This window comes from Phocoena phocoena, chromosome 3, assembly GCF_963924675.1.
Source record: "Phocoena phocoena chromosome 3, mPhoPho1.1, whole genome shotgun sequence".
NCBI lineage: Eukaryota > Metazoa > Chordata > Mammalia > Artiodactyla > Phocoenidae > Phocoena > Phocoena phocoena.
This window is the reverse complement of record NC_089221.1, coordinates 118,010,101-118,025,380: the sequence shown is the minus strand read 5'-3', so window position 1 is coordinate 118,025,380 and position 15,280 is coordinate 118,010,101. Positions and strand designations below refer to the sequence as shown.

At 34.5% G+C, this 15,280-nt stretch overlaps 1 protein-coding gene across 1 annotated transcript in view; it reads right to left on the bottom strand.

Annotated features, from left to right (window-relative positions):
* ANKHD1 (ankyrin repeat and KH domain containing 1) overlaps positions 1-15,280 on the bottom strand; it is a 114,439-nt gene that overhangs the window by 20,968 nt on the left and 78,191 nt on the right. Inside the window, exons 15-21 of the mRNA XM_065874076.1 lie at positions 10,600-11,358; positions 4,164-4,309; positions 3,831-3,942; positions 3,194-3,339; positions 2,554-2,696; positions 1,899-2,112; positions 10-185 (exon numbers count right to left, since the gene is read on the bottom strand). Of these exons, the coding sequence (XP_065730148.1) occupies positions 10-185; positions 1,899-2,112; positions 2,554-2,696; positions 3,194-3,339; positions 3,831-3,942; positions 4,164-4,309; positions 10,600-11,358 (1,696 nt within the window). The remainder of the gene's footprint in view (positions 1-9; positions 186-1,898; positions 2,113-2,553; positions 2,697-3,193; positions 3,340-3,830; positions 3,943-4,163; positions 4,310-10,599; positions 11,359-15,280) is intronic.

Below are 15,280 nucleotides of genomic sequence, written 5' to 3'. Positions count from 1 at the left end.
TTTACCCACCTATTAATCAGGAGCTCACAAAATTTGTAGTGTCCTTTGTCCGCTGCTATTGTTAAAGCAGTATCTCTTGAGGAAGGCACAGGGGGGGCATTGACATCTGCTCCTTTATCTAGGAGAACTCTTCCAACCTCTGCATATCCTCCAGAAGCAGCTTCCATCAAAGGGGTAAGACCAGTCTGTTTAAACCAAAAAATTATGTGAGTAAATTATATTAATTTCTTTAAGGGACTGAAACAATTGACTTATAAGTGTATTCTATTTCTGATTTTCTCTCACAAGAGAGCTAAGCAACATTCACTCTTAAGCTTTACTAAGCAGCAAGTGAAAATTGTTAGGTTCAGTTAGACATGCTAGAATGATTTCTCTTACTAAAAAATTTTTAAAAATATGCTAAAAAAATACACAATTTCATGCTAAAAAAACAATTTCATAACATCTCTACTGTTATAAATTTACATGAGACAATAACTTCTCTGCACAACAAACAGAAATATTAAAACGAATAAAAAGAAAATTAAATATGGCACAATGTTCAATGGGAAAACTTTGTTTAGAATATACTCTATCTTGTTTAGAATATACTCTATCTGAAAAGGCAGTTTGCTAAATAACCCAGGATAAACTCCTTAAATGCTACTCAAACTTGGGTAAAATAGATTAAAATATCATTTTATAAATTTTATGCATGTGTCTTTGCTCATTAGTCTCCAACATTTCACCAGAAGACTTTTCCTACTGGTATCATTACCAAAATAATATGGCTTTCTTTAGGACTTCTAATAGATAAATGGGTCACACTGAATACTTGTAATACAAAAAGTAATGTCGTGGTCAGATTAGATTTTAGTTGTCTTAATTGTATAATCTATGCAGCAATTTATTTTTAATAGTCATGCTTTTATTTATTTATTTATGGCTGCACTGGGTCTTTTTTTTTTTTTTTTTTAAACAAATTTATTTATTTATTTTTGGCTGTGTTGGGTCTTTGTTGCTGCACACGGGCTTTCTCTAGTTGCGGCCAGCAGGGGCTACTCTTTGTTGTGGTGTGCAGGCTTCTCATCGCGGTGGCTTTTCTTGTTGTGGAGCACGGACTCTAGGCGCGTGGGCTTCAGTAGTTGTGGCACACAGGCTCGGTAGTTGTGGCTTGTGAGCTCTAGAGCACAGGCTCAGTAGCATGGTGCACATGTGGGATCTTCCCAGACCAGGGCTTGAACCCGTGTTCCCTGCATTGGCAGGTGGATTCTTAACCACTGTGTCACCAGGGGAGTCCCTGCATTGGGTCTTTGTTGCTGTGCAGGCTTTCTCTAGTTGTGGCGAGTGGGGGCTACTCTTTGTTGCGGTGCACAGGCTTCTTATTGTGGTGGCTTCTCTTGTTGCGGAGAACAGGCTCTAGGCACGTGGGCTTCAGTAGTTGTGGCGCACAGCCTCGGCAGTTGTGGTGCGTGGGCTCAGTAGTTGTGGTGCACAGGCTTAGTTGCTCTGCGGCATGTGGGCTCTTCCTGGACCAGGGATCCAACCCATATCCCCTGCATTGGCAGGTGGATTCTTAACCACCACGCCACCAGGGAAGTCCCTGCAGCAATTTTTTTGATTGGGGTTTTTACCAATGGTAAGCACATGCCTCATTAAAGGAGTTCTTCAAGCCACTCAAGGCTGAAGTTGGAAAAAAGTACTGATTCTATTTTTCTTCACTGCCTTTAATAAAAGTCATGAATGGTGATAGTGTGCCACTGACCAATGGCCAGTGACACATTGTATAGCACTATTCTCCAGTCCTGCATTGGGGCATCAGTTTTAACTTATGACAGTTTAAAATAGTACATTCAATTTAAGTTGCTCTTTCTATTAAAAATATATCTGAAGTAGAGGACAAGTTATAAAATGCTTACCTTTGCCCTATGTTCAACATTGGCTTTTCGGTCCAGAAGCAAACTCACTACTTCTGCTCGTCCTTGGAAACAGGCCAAGGTGAGAGCTGTGTTCCGATTGGTCTCTATTTGGGCATTAATGTCTGAACCCATATCAAGCAGCAGTTTCACTGCAGGAACATGTCCATTCATTGCAGCCAACATCAGGGGAGAAATACCTAGTTTACTCCCAGTCCTAAGGGGGGGAAAATGTGCTTAGAAAATTAAAATAATATGTTGCCTATTGTTTTCTTAAAAAGCATAGAGAACATAAAAAATGAAAAAGCTTCAGTAAGAAGAAAGGTTTCTAACTCCAATGAATAGATTTTATTTGTTTAGACTAATAATTAGAAGTAGGAAAATCTCACAATTTAAAACATAATCCCTATGCAGAGGCCATAAATTTCCAACTATATATAACAATGTTTTCTGAAAAGAAACCTCTTTAAAAACAGCAACGTTAGCTGAAATAAGCTTTGATTACTTATAAGCACATTATAGGAATAACTGTTGGCCTTGCAACTTTAGTACTGTCTTAATTAAAAATGGTATCTGTCCAAATATTTAGGGGAAAACACTTAATTCCAAGGTAATAATTTACTAATCATGAGTAATAAAATAAACAGGTGATAGATACCTTGAATTAATTTCTGCCCCGGCATTAAGCAGAATCTTAATGATATTCACATATCCTCCAGATGCAGCTAGACTCAGTGGTGTATAATCAGACACATTCCTATGTTCTTTATTTGCACCCCGAGCCAGCAGCAAGTCTACTACCTACAAAGTAAAATATGAACAGAGAAATCTAGTTTACACCAAGGGTCTATCTTATAATGAAGGAAGCACAAAGAAATGGGACTTATAACTTCCTTGTCTAAATACTTAACATTTTAATTAAACCCTAAATATTCAAATATCAGCACTACAGAAATGAATTCAATTTCATATCAAGGAATTCAGAGCTATGAAATTCCAATCATACTGAAATAACAAGTTGTTACTGTTTCTATTCCTCAATTATTGAGTGATAAATTTGCATTTCATGTGTTAGGACTGTGCTCTATTGAATCCCAATAAACGTAAGGATGATGAGAATTTTTATTTTGCCTGAAAGGCAAGAAACAGATTCTTTAAAAGGGCATTTACTATTCTCATTAAATTTAATATATAGAACATGTCAAAACACATGCAAGTTTTATTCATGTAGCTAAATTACTAAGCATATGCATATTTAAAATACAAGTAAAGTGTTTACAAAATGAACATTAACATACTTCCTGACGTCCACCAGAACATGCCAATGAAAGTGGAGTATCCTTAGTTCGTTCAGATTGTGCTTCTATGTCTCCACCTTTATCCAAAAGGATTTCAACAACTCCAACATGTCCTGCTGTTGCTGCCAGGATCAGTGGTGTGAAACCTAAATCAGAAAATAAAAATCTTGGTCAAATTTGTGTTTTTTAACATATTAAGGCACTGTTTTTAATTCTCTATTATTTTAGTAGGGAAAGGTCTTTAGGGCAGATACTTATAATCATTTAACATAAAACTGCTTTAAACCCTAATTTGTTAGTGACAAAACCCCATAAACACCTGATAAAAAGAAAATGCTAAGTCAAACGAAACTATTAAAGTTTATACTCATAATAAACTTTGATACCTCTGCATGCTCTACTTTTAGATTAAGGAGAAAGCTAAACACAGCTTGCTTCCTTGATGATCTACAGTCTAATTTTTGAATTTTTGAAGAATAATTTGGCTCTGTAGATTAACAAATCCAGATATTCTTAATTGAAATATGCGAACCCATTCTTTCACTGAATAGTCTAGGAACCACTTATTGATAGTAAAAAATGAATTGTTTTCTGATATAATTACTCTCCAACTTTATTTCTCACTAACATTTCTTACCTTTTTTGTCTCTGTGTTCAATTTTAGCATCTCGTGCTATGAGTACAGATACAAGTTCTTCATGACCACCTGCACAAGCTAGCGTTAATGCTGTGTCATGGTTGCTCTCAGTCTAGGAAAAGGAAAAAAACCTTAAGAGTCCGTGGGCCACAACTAAGAGAGCCCACATGCCACAACTACTGAGCCTGGGCACTCTGAAGCCCACGCACCACAACTAGAGAAGCCCACGCGCCACAATGAAAGATCCCGCATGCCACAACGAAGACCCTGTATGCTGCAACTAAGACCCGACACAGCCAAAAAATAAATAAATAAATAAAGCAGTCTACTCACATGTGCATCGATGTCAACTGAAGGATACACAGGAGGCACAGACTGGGAAGCCACATTGCTTGGAGACTGCGAACAGGGCTCAGGTGTAAGACATTCTGCCGTCTGAGAGGAACTGTTTGAACCAGTGGGCACTCTGCTACTCACAGCTGAAAAACAATATTCATATTGCTGAATTCTACTTAAAAGAGTAATGTCATTTGTGTACAGAAAAACACAGAAAACGGAAAATTCTATAGCAGTAATATATATAATGTAGTAATTAAATCACAAGCTTTAGTCAGATAGACATATGTTTGAATCCCAGTTCTACCAATGACTTTCTGATCTTGGGCAAGTAATTTAACGTCTCTGAACCTCAACTTCCTTATGTGTAAAATGGGATGATAATTACAGTACCTCCATTGTAAGGTTGTTGGGAAAACCCCTTGAGATAATGAAGTAAAATACTGAGCATCGTACCTGATATTTAGTGCATATACAACAAATGGTAGCCTTTTATATTGTCAATAGGGAGAAAATAGTTTCCAATAAAAAAAAAGGAATCTTACATTTTAGTTTGTAAAAGGCAATTAGATAAAAACATCCTGAGGACAATGCATTAAAAAAGAAAAGAAGGAAAAAAGAAGCAGAAGAAGCAGAAAAAAGGGAAGAACAAGTTAGAATATTTCTCACATAAATAGCAGAGAGTATGTGTTTTTAAAATTCAATATTTACTCTGAAAATTTGCTAAAATGAATCAATGTCTGAAAATCAAACTATTTTAAAAATAAACATTGGAACTTTTATTTGGGACCTCAAAATCTGATGTCTGAAACTGAATTAAATGAAATTGTATCTTTATCTCTCTGCATATTTCTTTTCTTTCATGAGATGGAGTTTGCCCCATGAAGCGGGAAATAGGACCTATCTCAGAGGGATGTTGTGAATTATCCATGAGAAATGTGCAAAAAGTATTTAACACAGTGTTTGGTAAGTGCCTAATATATGTAATTATCAGGTATTTTATAGGATTTTCAGTACTATTAATCACTGCATTTAAAAATAAAAACGTTACAATTCACTTAAGAAAGAAAAAACTCAGAAAAAACATATAATCATTAATAATACAGAAAAAGACAACAAAGTTTCAATGATGGCAATAACTTCCTCTTACCCACACTAAAAGTCAATCAAAAACACACAGGTCTTAAAGAAAAATGTAAGCATTTCAAGATTGGAGAATGCTTTCTCTCTAGAATTTTGATATGACTGGATCCCAATCAAGGATACTGATCACAAGTATGAAAGATAAGTGTAGTATGCTAATAGTACTACACTATTATTATAGTACTATACTATATTTAATAGTATGCTTTAAATAATAGCAAATTTTAAGATGTTCAGATATGTTTCCACATGAGCTGTCCCTCCCCGCTCGCAACAAATATATATAAAATCACATCTTGATAATATGAATTTCTACAGCTTCTGTCACCACATAAATATACATAATTTAACTATATGGTTACAAATAAAAATGATTATTATAAATATTTCTTTTGCCTGTTAAGAACACGCACAATGAAAACAAAGCTTTAAAAATTTTTGTCATTGAATGAATTAAAAGCAGATAGTATTTTGTTATGCCTCCTCAAAACAGCTGATATGTTTGGAAATAGTTCCAGAAACAAGACACTAAACATTGATATATGGCACCTTTGTAATAGTAAGATTTTAACAGTAGTCATATAATTATCAACATATATCTTACTAAAGAATTACTTTTCTATCATTAAATTTGTTTATTCATGTTATCTTTTTGTTATTATGAAAAACAGATATTCAAAAAATTTAAAATAGTTGACTAGAGTGCTATGCCAGAATATGATGTTATAAAAGACTTTTTTACAGAGTTGGTTTTTAAAAAATACTTTTGTACATTTAACAGCTCTGTTACCAAATATGTATTTTTACATTGATTGTACATTTTTGTACAACAGTATCCTCAAGACATTTTTTCCTCCCTGTAATAATGACAATCAGAAATATTCCACAGAAGTGACTTTAATAGGATTAATTACATATGAAAAGTTCTAAAGATAAAACTAGAAAGTAGCAAAGATTTTAAAAGTACATGTGGAATAAAGGTTTTATGAAGATAAAATTATACCAGGACTATGAAATTTTTTCATAAATCCTAAAATGTTTTCTATTTCTGAACAAAATGTCTCTGAAAATGACCAAAACAGATCACTATCACAAAAGTCACTACATAATTCAAATTAAATTTATGCACTATCCTAAAATGGGGTGATAGAAGAACTTAAATAAGTGTAATATTTTACTTAATTCTTTATGAAATTTAAGATAGTTTTGTAGGCAATATGGAAGACAGTAATAAACTTTACTACATAAACATCTCAGATACTAGGTATATGTAAACTATGTTGCAAGGCCTTAAGAAATTAAATCACTGTAATCTGTTTTAGATAATAGTAACTTTATTATATAGTTCCATATAAATAACAATCTATAAATAAAATATTAACATCTATTAGAAGAAATTATTACTTAAAGGTATTTTACTGTAAATTCCCTCAAAGATAATTTCCTAATTACTTTTTTATTCTTAAGCCTAAAATGACTACCACCGGATTACTTAAAGCAAGATACTATGGGGCTTCCCTGGTGGCGCAGTGGTTGAGAGTCCACCTGCCGATGCAGGGGACACGGGTTCATGCCCCGGTCCGGAAAGATCCCACATACCACGGAGTGGCTAGGCTCGTGAGCCATGGCCGCTAAGCCTGCGCGTCCAGAGCCTGTGCCCCACAACAGTGAGAGGCCCCCGTACCGCAAAAAAAAAAAAAAAAAAAAAAAAAGATACTATGGAATTGGAATTTGTTTGAAGAGAGCCTATTAAGATGTCAACAACAGTAACAATGTTCTCAAGTCACAAAACTATATTAAACCTTACATGCACATCAAATCTTAATATAAAAATAATAAGGGAAATTGTTATTTAGAATTTAGAAGTCTAAGGAAATAATATCTTTAATATAAACTCAGAACTTCAAGTTGAATCAGATGCATGCATATTACTTCTAAGGTTCTTAAATTGGCTGAACTGAGTTTGAATCTTAACACTTACTAGCAACTTAATTTCCATTAGCCTCAGTTTTCAACAGAAAAACAGAGATGGGATATGGACTTATTTTATAGTATTACTATAAAGAGCCCATGAGATAATGTATATAAAAGCATTTAGCACTGAGCTTGGTGCACGGTAAGCGCTCAATAAATGTAAATAAAGTGATATTAGTTGATTTTTTAACCAAGCTTCTTTATATATTAAGACTGAAAATTTTACTAGATGTTTCTAGAACTGCTCAATGGTCAAAGCTATTTTGAATTTCTTTAAATTGCTTTTTATTTTCAGACCTTAATTCTAGACATCTGAACTGAGAATCATTTGCTATTATGATAACTTCTAAAAGCCTGACACTTAATTTCAGAAGAAATGAAACTGAACAACCATGCTTCCAATCAAGAGTATACATATATTCTGGCTGAGACTATATCAAGTATGATACGTTTAAGACTATATAGTTATGGCTGTCAGTCAGCTAGTCAAGTTATGACATTCATAAATTATGTATCTAACCAACTCATTATCATGACAAATATTCTGAGAGTAGAACAGCAATAAAGAAAAATACTCTTGGGCTTCCCTGATGGCGCAGTGGTTGAGAGTCCGCCTGCTGATGCAGGGGACACGGGTTCGTGCCCCGGTCCGGGAAGATCCCACATGTTGCGGAGCGGCTGGGCCCGTGAGCCATGGCCGCTGAGCCTGCGTGTCCGGAGCCTGTGCTCCGCAACGGGAGAGGCCACAACAGTGAGAGGCTCGCGTACCGCAAAAAAAGAAAAGAAAAGAAAAGAAAAGAATAGAAAAGAAAAGAAAAGAAAAGAAAAGAAAAGAAGAAAAATACTCTTATATTTAAAGAGTGAAACTTATTGCTATTATATATGAATATTATCTAAAGTAAAATTGTAAGATGTACAGTATCCTCTCTTCCTCTCTTTTATTAACTATGAGGCATGATAACTAGATTTAATTTAGGTAAAATTAATTATATCTTTGGTCTGATCTATAATTCTACTGGTATATTAACATATCATAAAATCAAAGAATTAGGTATTTACCTAATTCATTCTTATTTATTTCATCTTCAATTAAGAAATTAAGAGAAATGTAGACTTAATAAAGTTTTAAATTTTGAGGTAAGTCATCATTTTGAACAAAGAAAATCTAATTATTGCTATATATTTTAAAATGTAAGCTTCAGCAAAATGAAAAAAATTTTAAATGAAGATAATTTTCAGGGAATTCCCTGGAGGTTCAGTGGTTAGGACTAGGCACTGTCACTGCTGGGCGCCTGAGTTTGATCCCTGGTCGGGGAACTAGATCCCACAAGCCAAGCAGCCAAAAAAAAAAAAAAAAAAAAAAAAAAAAGAGAGAAAAAAATGTGTTATTTTTAATGTATTGACGGATTTATACTTTAAAGTATATTAATAAAAGAATATTGAACAATATGGTGGGGCAACTGTCACTAGACATTAATGTCTAAGAGAAATTAAATTTTATTCATTTATATTAATGTTAAATATAATTAAAAGATGTTTTCTAAACCAATTTTTTGAAGTTTCATGTGAACTTTGTAAAAGGTCATTTTAATTTAACAAATACTTCAGTGAAATAACCAGAATTTGACCTCCTCTACAAGAAACAGCAGTAAATACTACCATAAAGTTAACACCTACAAGTTCCCTTTAGAGCTGTTTCTCCTTTAAAAAAAAAAAAAAAAGGACAGGTCCTAAGTTCCAACAAACTAAACTGATCAATAATGTGGGTTTCATAACTGCAAACTGAGTACTTAATTAGGAACATTATAATGATATTTATAGAACCCTACGTCTTAAAAATGTTACTCTTAGGTCACCAGTTTCATCATTATTATTTATAATCATACTTCACACTCCAATATTTGCTTTTACCAGATTAGAAATCAGAACCATAAATGAACTATAAGAGTTTATTCAAAATTTATAACAACTTGCAATGCTAATGACACAAAGTCAATTTGAGTTAAGTGGCTATGGGCTGAAGATATAAAAAACAAAAGTAAAGAATAAAGAATCTAACTCCTTAAAACATTTCCCAGCATTTTTATTTCCTTTATGAAAACTAAGACATTCCTCCTCTGCACAGCAATACCTATTACATATCAGAGGAGCCTCAAAGGCACTATTATAATTCTATAACCACTTGAAGTCATATACATGCCCAATAAAATTCCTGAATTAAGTAATCTTACTCCACATTTTAAAAGATTCAGTAAAGATTAGGAAGACTAAAGGCTCACAAAAGAAGAAAGGAAACTGGGATAGCATAACTGGGATGGGAGGAGGGGAGGAGAATACGACAAGAAGAAACAGACAACAGTAAAGAAAAAAAATGTTGCAATCAAGAGACAGAGGACTGGCCTGCCTTTGAATATCACTCCAGCTACATCTTAGTTCTTGGTCTTCATCCACTGTCAACAGCCATTCTGGCTGCATTTCTGAACTGGGCTCTCATGGAGGTGATACATTCACCAGCCATCTTTAGGAAGGTAAATGATTAATTGCACTGTTTTCCCACTGCTGCAAGGACAATGAAACGGAAAGTAAACTTGTGCACCTCATTTCATATCTAGTTGTAATTTTCCACACAACAATAAACAGAAACATATACTGTAAGTTTATAAGGCTGGTTTCTTTTTTGCTTTGGTGTGTGTGTGTGTGTGTGTGTGTGTGTGTGTGTGTGGTGTGTGTGCTTTCATCAAGACAGTTAATACAAAAATCCCAATCTCCAAATCGTTATCAAGTTGACAATGATCTTCTAACCACAAATATTTTAAAAACATGGAATGCTTATAGTTTTTTTCTGAACATCCCTTTTAATTAGAAATATTTAAATTGATCTAATAAAATTATAAATAAAGAAAAAGCAATGCGATTTAGAATTCTGATTTCCAAATATGAAAATCACCAGCAGGAAAATTAAATGTATAATCTTATATGATTATCTCTGAAGCCTACAAAGAAATTCTATTTTGAGATCTCCTACCCAAGATACAACACAGGGTGATTTTGATACCAAAGGGCTAAAATAAAGGATCATGGCAACTTTATTTCTTTGCTTTTGCAAATAACAAAAAAGAAGAGGGAAAACACACTTTTGTGTGTTAGTGTTGCTGAGTTTAGTTAAATTCACTTCCAAAACACCTCAAGAAATGAGTAATTTTATAAAGATAGTTCAAAATGGAAAAGCACCAAGTTGGTGTTTTGGGAAAGTCATGTAAAGAAGTTGAGCACAAAGATTAAAGAGAAATTATTACAGGTATATTTCTCAACCCACCTGCTATCAGGTCATCAAGAGTGTCGGTAAGCGTCTGGGCTGGAGTTGCAACCATTAGTCCATCTGGTTCTTGCACTAACAGCCCCTGATCGTGTCCAGTAATAGCAATCTGAGGCTGTCCTATAATCTGATGATTACCTGATACTTTCTGAAGTTCAAGAGAATTTGTCCCATTAGAACCTAATTCACTGGAAAAGTTACACTGTGGAGATGATAAAGGCTGGACTGGGACAAAATCAATTTGTTCTGCCGATGGTGGAGACTGTTGCTCATCATCAACATCATTATCTTTAAATAAGATTGTGTCAACCTGAGGTAACTCTGAAAAGTGATCCTCTGGGAGACTACCATCTCCTTCCCCTTCTGGGAAGACTCCTCTATGACAGCACTGCTGGTGTGGAGATACTGTGTCTTTCTGACCTTTGGTTTCCAAGTATTCTTTGGTAAATTGCTGCTGTGTTTTCATCTGCAACTGCCTTTCCACTTTCTGCAGTTCTTTCAGTATTTTCTTCTTCTTCTGGACTTGCTCTTCTCTGTTCTTTTTAAGTTCTTCTATCTTATCCTTGTTCAGAGGTTCACCTTGAATTAACTCCAATGATTTAAGCTGTGCTTTTTCAATAGCACTAATTCTTTGTCCCAGTTCATTCAGTTTTCCTTCAGTCTCCTCTACTATGCACTCCAAAGGCTGGTATGGGTGAAAAGGTGGCAGTACGTCCTGATCTGCTACCTGCAGGGAACTGGACTTCTGCTTGGATGTACCTAAGCACATGAAAAATGTTTGAAAATGTGCCATGCTAAAAAAAAAAAAAAAAAAAAAAAAAAAAAAAAAAAAAAATCCCAGCCCTCCCTCCGCCCCCAACCACATACTTCCCTCCCAAAATCCATATAACTAATGCTATAGAATGAATGTTCAGATTCATACCAGTTGTAGGTAGATTAAAGACCAGACTCATCTATTTTACATAGCACAAACAGGGATGTTGCCAATTCAAAAAGTGTGACTTTTTCAATTAAAAAAAATCTAATATTTATAGGAGTGGATGATTTTGGAAAACACAGGATTAGGGAGAAAAGGAAATCAAAGAGGAAAGAACCTCAAAATTCTGCTTATTTAATTGGACTTTTTAAAGAACATCAAATCTAAAGCAGTATCAAAATAATGTTGAGGGTATCATTAATGTTGGCTTGACTGCCCAATTGTTCTTTTTACAATATTAGTACAGGTTACTGCAAGAAACTGTAACTTGTAGATCAAAGTAGGGAAAAGTGTCTTTCAAACTGCCAAAATGTTTCTTTATTATATTAAAATATAATTTGAAATCAATTTTTAAGATATAACCTTCTAAAATTTTTCATTAATTAAGTCTTAAACACTTCTGTACCTGAACACTGTATTAAACTTATAGCACAAAGGACAATTATTCTGAGTTTAAATAAACTCTTCACGTAAAAGTCTATGAGAGAAACAATGAATAATACCTAGGAGAAAATCAGACTTCCCATATAGGATTACTCATATTGACAGTGTATGTTAAAAATGAAGTAACTGTATATTAATTTAAGGTTTTCGATCACACTTAAATTAATTTACTCCCCTCATGGCAAAATAATTATCAATATTAACAATCTTAACATCTGGGCATAAAGTGGAGGAAACATATAATAACTACTTAGAGGCAAATTCAAGGCTTAATCTTGTTTAGGAAGAACTGAGACTATTCAGCAATAAAAAGGAACTACTGATATAGCCTACAATGTGGATGAACCTTGAAAACATTATGCTAAGTGAAAGAACCCAGACACAAAAGACCACATATCGTACAATTCCATTTATAACAGATCTACAGAGAAAAGGCAAATCTATAGAGACAGAAAGGAAAATACTGGTTGCCTGGATTATAGTGGTAAGAATGAGGATTGATCAGAAACAGGCATGAGAGATTTTTTTGGAGTGATGGATCCAAAACTTGATGGAGGTGATGGTTATGCAATTATGTAAATTTTCTAAAAGTCACTGTATTGTACATTTAAAATGAGTGAACTTTTATGGTGTGTAAACTAAACAACAACAAAGCTGTTTAAAAACAACTGGGGGGCTTCCCTGGTGGCGCAGTGGTTGAGAGTCCACTGCCGATGCAGGGGACGTGGGTTCGTGCCCCGGTCCGGGAGGATCCTATATGCCGCGGAGCGGCTGGGACCGTGAGCCATGGCCGCTGAGCCTGTGCGTCCGGAGCCTGTGCTCCAGAACGGGAGAGGCCACAGCAGTGAGAGGCCCGCGTACCGCAAAAAAAAAAAAAAAAAAAAAAAAAAAAACCACAAAAAACTGGGTAAAAAACAGTTGTCTATTCTTAAGGACTGTAGTCAATATATATGAATAACATATGTAACTTCAGATTTAAAAATAAGCTCATCCAATGCATTCAAAATGATTCTTAGGTCCAAAGGAAAAAAATAATCCACTAGATGTTTAAATGCTCAGAACTGCAAGAGGGTGACAAAACTACTGGACAAAAAAATAAGAGATTTCACTGCTTTTTTTGCTAGAATAGGAGAACTCAAAACTGCAGGTAGCTCAAATATTTGCAATATGCTATTATCAAAAAAAGTCTAACAGGTTTTCCCTGAGATACTGTCTTTAACAAGGTCAGACAACCACAGTTCCAAAATCACTGCAATTAAAGACTTAGTTATTATTATTATTTTTAATACTAACGAATGTTTTGTTTTATTTTATTTATTTTTTAACATCTTTATTGGAGTATAATTGCTTTACAATGGTGTGTCAGTTTCTGCTTTACAACAAAGTGAATCAGCCATACATATACATATGTTCCCATATCTCTTCCCTCTTGCGTCTCCCTCCCTCCCATACTCCCTATCCCACCCCTCTAGGTGGTCACAAACCACCGAGCTGATCTCCCTGTGCTATACAGCTGCCTCCTACTAGCTATCTATTTTACGTTTGGTAGTGTATATATGTCCATGCCACTCTCTCACTTTGTCACAGCTTACCCTTCCCCCTCCCCATATCCTCAAGTCCATTCTCTAGTAGGTCTGTGTCTTTATTCCCATCTTACCCCTAGGTTCTTCATGACCTTTTTTTTTATTTTCTCCTTAGATTCCATATATATGTGTTAGCATACGGTATTTGTTTTTCTCTTTCTGACTTACTTCACTCTGTTTGACAGACTCTAGGCCCATCCACCTCACTACAAATATCTCAATTTCACTTCTTTTTATGGCTGAGTAATATTCCATTGTATTTATGTGCCACATCTTTATCCATTCATCCGATGATGGACACTTAGGTTGCTTCCATGTCCTGGCTATTGTAAATAGAGCTGCAATGATTAGTTATTTTTTAAAGGCAAAATTCAGCAAAATGTATTGTCCATATTCAATTTTATACTTCTATCTGAGCAAAGTAGTGGGAACAGACTTTATCCTTTCAGAGCAAAAGCCATTAGTTTGTGAGATAATTTTATAACTATTTCCGCAAGATCATATAGGAAATAATAGTTTGCTTTACTTGTTCAAAGTACCTAATGACAATCATTGGTAGGAAAAGGGAGTTTAACTGCCACAAATAGCAATGTATAAATCTGCGAGCCCAGCAAGGAAATTTTCAGTTGTGTAACAAATTCAATGACATCAGCAGAGTAAATTCAGAAGTTCTGCAAAGAAGTTCTGAATACTCCTCCAACATTATTTTAAAACACCCTTGTATAGTTTTTGTATTTTGTAATTTGTGTTTCGTAATTTGTATTTAAGATTAAGAAAATTAGGTAAGAGTTCAACACTAATCAGACTAGTAATTAATTATGACAACATTGGACATTCACAGATTTAAAATCTTATAATAGTAAGATAATCCAAAATAAGGCTAGAATTTTGAGGATAATAACAGAGAGAAATGGCTGTATCTTGTTAAGAAATAAAATACAAAAAGCTTAGAGCACAAGATTACAAAGAGTAACTTATTTAACTGAACATAGAGACAAAAAGCCCAAAATATATGTAGCAGGAAGAACAGAGGATGGTGAAAGTAATGCACAAAAAGCAGTTCTTCCCCAAATAGACAATGACTGAGTATCTGTAACCATGGAGTTAGTGGGATTGCCTAGATACACATCAAAGCACTAATACAAGCTACAACATCACGACTAAGCCATGTTGGTAAAAAACAAATGTCACCTAATCATTCCTAGAAGCTGAAGAAACAACTTCATTTTGGGGAAAAGTAGAGAATGTTAACAAGTGTCCTTTTAGCAACAAAATTTTCAGTCTCTAGGAAGGTAGTAGTATAAGACACCAGAATATAGAACAGTTCCATCTTCCTCAGACATTGCCCACTGTCAGATAGAAATATATAAATCTATTCATTGTCTACTCATTGGTAGCATTGAGTGATATCATAAATTAATATTTAGGAACACAGGTAAAGTTACTATCTTATCTCTTTGGTTTGGTTACTACCCTACTTCCTCAATTTTCACTTTTCCTCCATTAATTAAAAAAGTTTGCAACAGGAAACCACGATATAGAGACAGCTTAGAACATGGCCTTTATTTTTTTATGGGCAGTGAGGAAATGAGATGGACATAAGCAGTTATATGTTAAAAGACATTATTAAATTTGGACATATATAAATCCACATAAGCATGATTACTAATGGAAATCT